Source organism: Apteryx mantelli, chromosome 1, assembly GCF_036417845.1.
Source record: "Apteryx mantelli isolate bAptMan1 chromosome 1, bAptMan1.hap1, whole genome shotgun sequence".
Lineage (NCBI taxonomy): Eukaryota > Metazoa > Chordata > Aves > Apterygiformes > Apterygidae > Apteryx > Apteryx mantelli.
Genome location: NC_089978.1, coordinates 40294254 through 40304826, shown reverse-complemented (window position 1 = coordinate 40304826; position 10573 = coordinate 40294254). Strand labels below are relative to the sequence as shown.

The window sequence follows — 10573 nt, the reverse complement described above, 5'->3', positions numbered from 1 at the left end:
CCGCAGCGCGGCGATGCGCGCAGGTCCCCGCTGCTCGCCGTGCCGGTGGCCGGGGGCTGCCCCCCCGGGCCGCGCCGCGCCGCGCCGAGCCGCGCCGAGGGGGAGTGTCGTGGGCGGCGCGCAGAGCCCGGCGCGGCGCGGCGCGGCGCGGCGGCGGCGCATGGGCTGCCGCGGCACGGAGCGGCGCTGCCCGCGCGGCGGAGCGGGCGGAGCGGGCGAGCGGCTCGGGCGCAGCCGGCGGCCCGGCATGGGGCCCCCGGGCAGCCGCGGCAGCGCCGGCGCCCGCGGCAGCCTGCAGGTAAGGGCTGGGGCTGGGGCCGGCGCGGCGCCGCGGGGGGGGCGCCGCGTCCTGCCTCCCGGGCGCGACTTCGCAGGGAACAGCCTCCGAAATTAGCACACACACACACACACACCCCTTTACGTATCTCTATAAATGTATTTTTTCCTCTCTGTCTCTGAGCTCCCGTCCCCACAGATCAGAGCGGCCCTGAAAAGTTTTAGTTGTTGCTTGCCGGTGCGCGTTGTGGCAAGACCCGCGAGAAGGGGGAAGGGGGGGTCAAAAAGGGAGCGAGGAGGAAAAACCCGCCCGAGGCGGCGGTGCCCGAAGTTACTTGGGGGGGCTGTTTCCAAAGGGGGGGGGGGGGCTGGGGACGCGCCCGCCAGCGCGGACGAGTTTCTTGGCGCAACCTCTCCGCGGCTCCTCTGCTAAACTCGTCTTTTCAGCCGGCGCCGCGCCGTGAGGGGCATGAGCGGGGGGCTCGGGCCCCCCGGGGGCCGGCGGCGCCGCGGCGGGGGGGGGTCCGTGGCCACCGGGCTGCGGGCGCCGCTTGCCCGCGGCCGCCGGGGACAGCGACCTGTCGCCGCTGGGGCGCCCGGAGCGCGGCGGAGCGCGGTGCGCGGTGCGCGGCCGTGTCCCCGGTGTGCCGGGGGCCCATGGGCACTGCGGGGGCAACAGGGCTATGGAAGGGACGGGAGGGGAGGGGGCAGACAAGGAGGCGTTTCACAGGTGCTGCTGTGGAAAGGGAAGGGGCCAGCAAACGTTTGGGGGTGCCTGGGGGTTTGCTTGGGGAGGGCGCGATGCTTAAGGAGAGAAGTGGGGCCGGCTCGGGGAGGTGGCAGGCGGGGGGGGGGAGAAGAGGGCAGGTGACATGTCGGGGGCAGAAGTGCTGCTGGTGGGGGGAGTAGGCAGGGTGTCCGTGGGCCATCTCTGGCAGCGCGTGTGCGCTGGGAGGGATGCAGCTGGTGTTGCCTGGAGGGTACAGATGGCGATGGTCTGGGAGTAGCTGCTCTACTAGGGAGGGGGGCAAGGAAAGGGGAGCTGGGGGAAGAGAGGGAGAGTGGCTCCGGGTTGCAGAAGCTGCACCACCCTGCTTACAGTGGCCGTGGAGGAGGCAGTGGGGAAGGGGGTGGCTGCCCCCTTGCTCTCCTCTCCTTCTCTAACGATGCCCCATCCTCGCACCTCTGTGCCTCTCTTTCCTCAGCACTTGATCGTCTTCCTGCTCTTCGTCGGACCTTTCAACTGCTTCGCCAGTTACAGCCATGCCACCGAGCTTTTCTACAGCCTCAAGGAGGGGCTGCCGGCCGGGGTGCTCATCGGCAGCCTGGCCCGCGACCTGCGGCTGCTGACAGGTGATGGGCAGCACCCTCCAGCCCTCCAGCCCCCACTCTCCTTCACCCTGGCCTCCCGTGGTCTGGGGGGCCAGTACGTGCAGCTGGACAACCACTCTGGAGAGCTGCACACCTCAGCCTTGGAGATCGACCGGGAAGCTCTGTGTGTGGAGAGCAGTGGGGCCACCATCATTGGGGGAGGGGCTGCTGCCTCTTCCTCCTCATCACTCTCGCCTGAGTCGTGCCTGCTGCTGTTGGACGTGCTGGTGCTGCCGCAGGAGTACTTCCGCCTGGTGAAGGTGAAGATCACTATCCAGGATGTCAACGACAATGCGCCGCGCTTCCCTGTGCCCCACATCCGCCTCTCTGTGCCCGAGAACGCACCTGTGAACACCCGCCTGGCCATTGAGCATCCTGCCCTAGACCCTGATGTGGGCACCAATGGTGTCCAGACCTACCGCTTGCGGGATAACTATGGTGTCTTCACCCTGGACGTGGAGGAGAATGAGAGTGGGGAGAGGACCCCCTACTTGATCGTCATGGGGGCTCTGGACAGGGAGGCCAGGGAGGAGTATGTCACGGTCATCGTTGCTGAGGACGGGGGGACCCCTCCTCTTGTGGGCAGTGCCACCCTCACCATTGGCATCAGCGACATCAATGACAACTGCCCCCAGTTCAATGACTCTCAGGTCAATGTCACCCTTTATGGGAATTCCACCCTAGGGACACATGTGGCCACTGTCCACGCGATAGACATGGACCTCGGATCCAATGCCCAGATCACCTACTCCTACAGCCAGAAGGTCCCCCAGCCATCCAGAGACTTGTTCCATCTGGATGAAAACACAGGAGTCATCACACTCTCCAGTAAGATTGATGGGGACTCTCCGAGGCTCCACAGGCTGATCATACTGGGCAACGGCCCTGGTTGTATCCCTGCGGTGATCACAGTGCTAGTGACCATCATCAAAGTCATGATGAGGCCACCTGAAGTTGTCCCTCGTTTCATAGCTAATGAAGTGGAGGGAGTGGTATACTTGAAGGAACTGGAGCCTATCAACACACCAATAGCATTTTTTACCATCAAAGACCCTGATGAAAAATACAAAGTCAATTGCTATTTGAACGGTGATGGGCCTTTCAGACTGTCACCGTACAAGCCATACAACAATGAATACTTACTAGAGACCACAAAGCCTTTGGACTATGAGACTCAGCAGCTGTACGAAATCTCAGTAGTCGCGTGGAACTCAGAAGGATTTCATGTCAACAAAATAATCAAAGTACAGGTTCTGGATGACAATGACAACTCACCAGTTTTCTCTCAACAGCTGATAGAATTATCCATTGAGGAGAACAATGTTCCCAATGCTTTCTTGACCAAACTGCATGCTACAGATGCTGACAGTGGAGAAAGAGGAAAAGTGTCCTATTTTTTAGGGCCTGATGCCCCTTCCTATTTTTCTTTAGATAAAACCACAGGAATTCTTACAGTTTCCACCCAGCTGGACAGAGAAGAAAAAGAGAAATATAGATATACTGTCAAAGCAGTAGATTCTGGATTTCCCCCAAGAGAATCAATAGCAACTGTTGCCATCACTGTGTTGGATAAAAATGACAATAGTCCAAGATTTATCAACAAGGATTTCAGCTTTTTTGTACCAGAAAACTTTCCAGGTTTTGGTGAAATTGGAGTTATCAGTGTCACAGATGCTGATGCAGGGCAGAATGGATGGGTTGCCCTTTCAGTTGTAAATGGAAGTGATATTTTTGTCATAGATACCGGCAAAGGGGTTTTGAGAGCTAAAGTCTCCCTCGACAGGGAGCAGCAAAGCTCCTATGTTCTGTGGATTGAAGCAGTTGATGGCGGTGATCCTGCCCTGTCCTCTACTGCAAAAATAACTGTCCTTCTTCTGGACATAAATGACAACCCCCCTCTGGTCTTGTTTCCTCAATCTAATATGTCTTATTTGTTGGTACTTCCTTCTACTCTTCCTGGCTCTGCCATCACTGAGGTCTATGCTGTAGATAAGGACACTGGCATGAATGCAGTCATAGCCTACAGCATCATAGGAAGAAGAGGTCCTCGACCTGAGTCATTTCGGATTGACCCTAAAACTGGTAATATCACCTTGGAAGAGTCACTGATGCAAAATGACTATGGCCTCTATCGGTTGCTTGTAAAAGTTAGCGATCACGGTTACCCAGAACCCCTCCATTCCACCGTCATGGTGAACCTCTTCGTCAATGACACTGTTAGCAATGAGAGCTACATTGAAAGTTTGTTAAGAAAGGAGCCTGATATCAATGTAGAAGAAAAGCAGCCACAAATATCCATAGAGCCCACACATAAGAAAATAGAGTCAGCATCCTGCATGCCTACCTTAGTAGCTCTGTCAATAATAAGCTTGGTTTCAATCACCTTAGTAACTGGGATGGGCATTTACATCTGTCTAAGAAAAGGGAAAAAGCATCACAGAACAGATGAAAACTTGGAAGTACAAATCCCATTAAATGGAAGAATTAACCTGCACATGTTGGAAAAGAAACCAATGGAGATTTCTAACATTTGACGTTTCCTTGTGGATAATCCAAACAGACGTCTAACAAACCTTGGACAACTCTGAAACACCTAGCTGTGGGTTGTGTTGGCAGAGGTTGCAATGAAGGACCACTAATTTATAACTTAATAATATTATAATTGTAAATAGCTGTTTACAGTTTTTTAAATTCAAATTCAGTGTACAGCTTTTTTATGAAACCTTAGTACTAACAGCTAGCACCCTGTCTTTAAAACATGGACATCATTTGCAGCCTTCATAAATCAATCAGAACAGTGATCATAAAAAAGGGGAAGGTAAGACGATTCTTTAAGCTCAAGTCTGAAAAGTCATTTTAACCACAAGGGGGCATCAGCTGTTCCTGAGCAGGGAACTGTTTGAGGTACTGTCCATGAGATAAACACAGAGTATATTTTAAATATATTGATTTTAATATAAAATATACATTGGCATACAGACATTTACATAAAAAAAAGAAGTGTCTGTCCTGGTGTATGTACAAGTAAAAGAATAAGGACATTTGAATGCACTAGTAAAATAAACAGAATGTTTATTACCTCACAAGTAAAGCTTATACAGTAGGATAGAAAAGGCATTAACAAGAAGTGCAATTCCTGTTGAGCAAGAATGCAAGATAATATAATGAGAATTTGAACTGCTGTGATATATCATCTTTCATTTGCTACAGGTTTCACCCACATTATAATTTGCTCCAGCAGTCCACTGGTCATTTTTATGGAAAATTGCATTTAATATTTCTTACAGCAAATACAGAGAAAACCCCACGCTCATCCTCATAAACATGGCCAGATGCAAGGAAGCAAGGGAATGGCTAAATCTTTAGTTGTCACAGAAGTAATATTTTTTGTACTTTGAGCAATCTGTCAGTAGTAGTCCATCAGTTTGGTTGTGTAATAGAATTTCATGTGATACTTCTGAATCTGATCTACCAGATGAAAACAAAAATCACTTCATATTATAAGGAATTATAGGACTTAGTTTATACTGACTATTGCTCCTTTCTGGATTGGTATTTCATGTGAAAGATCTTATTTCTGTCTTTTGGCTACCATTCCTGGCTCCTTTTCATTGGCTTTGATTTTGGATTAGATCCAGAATCTAACTTGTAAGACTGGTGGCATATTTTCTTGATAATTTATTCTTTGCTGTATCCTCTGCAACAAAGCAGCAGGTTTATCAGTGATGTATCACTTTCACTTCATTATAAGAGCTGAGAACTATCTTTTGTATGATGATTACATCAAATTTCTCTGTGTAAACAAGATAAATTAGTGTTATGCTTAAAATGGATTATTTTGATTTCTGGCATCATATGTCTGTAATGTACCAAAAGTGTTTATATGTCTGCAAATTAAAGCTATATATTTTCATAATAACTCTCTCTCTCTCTCTGCTAGTCTTTGAATTATAAAGCTAAGTATTATTTTAGTTGTAAGAAATACATATTTCACAAATGCATGGGTGCTGGCTATTTTATCTGACATCTCAGAATACTTCCCATTACACTATTAACGTACACTATAGTTACTTTTTCAGCTTAGAATATTTTTTGCTTGTGCACAGTTTGATAGCTGTGTTTCATGAAAAATTAATTCAGCCTGTCAAAGGCTTGTGGTTAATCACCTTTTTTTCATTTACTTTAATATTATTAAACTACAAAAATGGTATGTATCCCAAAAATTCATTTGTGACAAAGAGATATTGTTCATTATCTCTGAAAGAAAATGACAAATTCTTTGGAACTGGCTTCCCTATTACAGATACACTGTATTGACATGGTGGGGAAGCTAGCTCCTCTGCATGTTTTTCTTTAGTGAAGAGACAAGTAGCTAAAAGACAGATAGGATTCTTTTCATTGCTTTCCTATTACTTGAATTAGCAGCCCAATATCTTCTCAAGATGATATAAGCAGGAGGAAACCGAAGGCACTTTAAGGAATATAGTAAAACCATAGACCTGATCCTTCAGTGTGTGTCCATAGGAAACCAGACAGATATTTTTATTCAGGCTTGACCAATACGTAGACTTGCACCTGTTTGATTAAACACACTGGGTTTAAAAGTGCTGTTCCCGTTATTGCTTTTTTTGGTTTGTTTTCTACAAACACATTCCTAATCCATAATAAAATACACTGGTACTAGCCTGTTAAAATCAAAGTACTACTCATGCAGCATTTCACTCGCACAGTTTTCCACGCATTTTAAGGTAATTGGTTTGAAATCACCCCTTCAGCCTTTCAAGCACCACTACCTGTGAAAAAGCCTTTACCCTGAATAATAGCTCATGGAGGAAGAGCACATTTTTATCTTCCTGTGAGTAGACTTTAGGTAGATAATGTCACTGAAGATGGTAAAACATGCATAGTGGGTTGCTTTTTTGTAAATCACACATTTTGTGTTTTACCTACAAAACATACAGTTGGCAGCAAGTAATAAAGCATGATATTTAAGCATGCATTATTAATCCTAACAGTGATAAAATAATCAGGTATCTGAAATTCATAGCACATGGGAATTTCTTCTCCAAAAAATGCTCTTATTCTTTCTGGATGTAAAATGCTTGATACTAGCTGTATAGTGAACATTTCTATGACCTTGCTGTTCCCAAAATATCCCTTACAGAAATCCTTTTCATGTGAAAAAAAAAATTTTAATGAGTATAACTAAAGTAAATTAGACTCAAATATAAAAGGCCTATTTTATTACCACCTTGTGGCAGTGCACTTGCCAAAATGTATGCAAATCTTGTTGACATTGGTAGTTGAGCTGGCACAAAAATAAATGTCTCATTCATTTACAATATCCATTGAACAATCTTAGAGTGAGTGGGTGCTCTTTGTTCATTTTCATAAAAAATTAGATTGTCCTAAACTTTGTGTTGCCAAAGACCTCCTAAACTTGCAATGCAAACACATTTTCATTAGAATCAACAAATTAAAAAATAAAAGACAAGAAATGGGCAGTGAGCCCAGTGGCAGTGGACAGAGAAAATCAGCTCACTCTTCTTTTTTTCTGTTTCAGTTTATTCTTTTTTTAAAAGACCAAGAGCCCCGTGACTCTTTGAAGTTATTATTTTGATACAAAATTAATGAAACACCTGGCAGAATATCAATAAAGGATGAGACCTGAAAGTGTGGAAAAGAGAATTAGAGCACTTTGGTTGTCAAAAACTCAAAAAACAATTAATCTTCTGGCCTCTCAAGTCCATTTTTCAGTATCAAGGTTCAAATGTGCAACTGCACATTAAGTCCACTGAAGGCAACGTAGAAAGCTCCTGCTGTCTTAATAAGATGTTGGATGAGAGGCTAAAGTGTTACAGCAAAACTTGGCCTCACTGAAAGCAATGACAAAACCCTGGTTGTCAACCAGGGATTTCACTGTAAGTTTTGTGTCCCAATTGCTATTTTGGGAAGATTTCATTAAAATACTCTAACTCAAACGTAAGAATAGGATAATCCATGGCTTGAATTTTACCTCCTGGTTCAAAACAATAAATCCTCAGGGAGCAGTGGCCTTCATCACAAAGATGCCTTGCAGTTTGACATAGGTGGAGATGAATAGTGCCTCTTCCTTAAAAAAACCAGCAGCTGAATGAGCAGGGTGTTTCTTTTCATGATTCAGGTGTACTATCAAATCTATGCAGCAAAACCTGTGCACTGACTGCTACCTTTTCTGTTCTGTGCTTGGCATCAGCTTCTTGTCTTGCAGCCATTAGTTTCTATGTACGTTCCTACTTGCTCAAGTACTTACAATGAAAAACAAAGCAAAACAATTAATTGTGACTTAGCTGAAGTATAAAGCTTTGCTTTAGACAGAGCTGCAGAGCTGGAGCTTGAGCAGCTGAACACATTGACTTCCTTACCAAAATAATTTAATTTTAAAGGAGCTATTTAGTGCAATTTTAAATGGAAATAATGATACCCAGCAGCTTCACTTCTTATAGAGTGTGGTCTTGTACTTTTTGTATGAGGAATACTTTCTCAGAGAAGTAAAAATTGCAGCAATGAGCTTTATACTTTAATTTAATAGAGTGAGAAATGTTCCGAGGGAGCCATTTGAAGACTCCTAACTTATTAGTTCCTAACAGGTCATTCAGAGTTATGAAGTTTCAAATGATTTGTAACACATCATAATTTACAGTTTTATGCATTAAAGCATGTGTAAAAATACTATGCAGGCAGAGTTGCTATTTCTTTTTCATTCTCTGCACCAGACTGGCCCAGCAGATAAGAAGATAAACTGCCACCTGCATTCTGATATGGAAGGAATCAGAGAATTTGGATCCCAAACAAATGAAAAGTTAAATAGCTTGCTTTTTCACATTCCAGATGAGAAAAAGATTTGAATTTTTATCAGCACATATCGATAGACTGCATATCCTATCTAATATGCTGCATGTTTTAGAGTTTTCTGCTAGATTTTCTTTCCAGTTTCGTCAGGAAATGAATTTTAAAAGCAAAATTGCAACTCCTAAATATTTCCAGAGACAGAGTACTACAAACAGGTGCTAAGAAAGCGTCATTCTCAATGTAGAAATACTGCATCATTTATGATGCATTCAGTCCTTCATTCCATTACTTGCAGAAACAAATAAATGATTAGTGTTTGACTTGTAGGTTTTCATGTTGCTACCTAATGCTGCTGCTAAGTAGAAAGTATTTAACTCAAATACATTATATGGAATCATTTAAACTGTGTTCAAATGTAGATCACTTTGCATTCTAAACTTCAAGTTGGACATTATGTTCCTCTATTCCCTGGAGCCCTAGCAAGGTAAATTCAGTCTTCTATCCTTCTACCTATATTGTATTTTCCATTTTCAAACTTTTGGCTAAATATGAATCTTCGGAGCAAGTGAATATTTTTAGCTCTTTAGACAAAACAGGAGCAAACACGGTGACGGCTTGATTCCACTACCCATGCATAGGCATCTAGTACTATCTAAGATATCTTAAGGTATCCCACCTGGCCTCCAGCTGCCAGCCTGGAAGAGTGCAGGTTTTCCATCAACCAAGTATCATATCTGCCAGCCCAGTGTGGGTGCTTTGGAAATCTTAAGGTGTTTCACTAGACATCTATGTGCAACCTACTGCTATGAGTCTTTGATAGGATTCAGCTCCAGATTAACATATCTACCTCTGAAACATCTACAGATAGGTATCAACCTCTGAGCTAAGAGTCTAAGCTTCCTTTATAGTCTATGGCAGTCTTGTCAACACAGTCCACAGAAATAGAAAGTGCTTCAGCTTGATTTAAAGTAGGCACTCAGGGCAGGATTTAGCTGCCCTGAGGATAAATATTAAATGCTATCTGAAATGCCTTTGAGCATCCCAGGAATCTGCACAAGGCTGGCAGGAAGACTTGTGCCCTACTAGAGTGGTAGCTAGCGGCCAAGAGTGTACCGTAGCACCTAAAATGACATGGGAAACCTATGGCTAGGCATGAGAATACCACTGGTAGTTGCACATCAACTGTATCACCATCTCAGCTCCACTGAGTAGAGCTTGACTGACTATAATGGGAATTTAAAACCTAGATCATACGAAGACATCTAAATTTAAATCTCTTAATCTTGAACTGAATCTGAACTTAGCATCAGAGTAAAAAAAGACATAGAAGCCTAAAAGATAACCATTATCATACCTAACTGATAAGCTCTGAAATCTAAATTCATCACTTCTAACTTTGGTAAATCAATGGAGCCATCTATGCCCTTTGTTGTCAATGGAGAGTTGCAGAACCTTTTTGCAGGCAATTCAGATCTTTGGTAAGCACTGGAGATGTTTATGCTCTGCTAACTATCTAGATGACTCAGGAGGACTAAGATTTCCCTTCTGTGTCCCAGTTAAACAATAGGAATCTAGGCATGAAGAGAAGGACAGACACCAGTGCTTGGCACATCCCCAGCTTTATAATCCAAGGAGAGAATCTGGTGTCTCAGACCCAGAGCATCCAACATGCTCAGCAGGAAGCTACTTAAATTCAGTGTGTGGGTGCTTAGAGCTAGGATGAGTTTAAACCTGTCTTTCAAACACTGTTATAGGTTGCAAAGCTCCAGACATTTGGGTTTCATTGTCCAAGAGGTTCTCATGATTTTCTTTTTTTTTTCTTTTTTTCTTTTTTCTTTTAATCCAAAGTATTGCATATAAATCACTTCTGCAGAACACAGATGAAGAAAGACGTATACTTCATTTATACGATCAAAGTGGTGCTAGAGCACTCACTGCAGAAGTGAGAAAATTCTATTATCTCTTAGAGCGAGTTCTCAGCTGTGTGTCTCGAGGGAAATGCTAAAGGCATCTCCTGGTAAGGACACTCTCCACCCTTACTTTGGAAGCTGAGCTACTGTGTTTAAAACAAAGACTCAGTTTTTAAAATCCTCCT

General features: G+C 44.5%; 1 protein-coding gene across 1 annotated transcript; it reads left to right on the top strand.

The window, feature by feature from the left end:
- Positions 1–1442: 1442 nt before the first annotated feature.
- Positions 1443–5566, top strand: PCDH20 (protocadherin 20). Its single transcript, XM_067295165.1, has one exon. The coding sequence runs from the start codon at positions 1443–1445 to the stop codon at positions 4179–4181; it is 2739 nt and encodes a 912-aa protein (XP_067151266.1). The 3' UTR covers positions 4182–5566.
- Positions 5567–10573: the final 5007 nt, after the last annotated feature.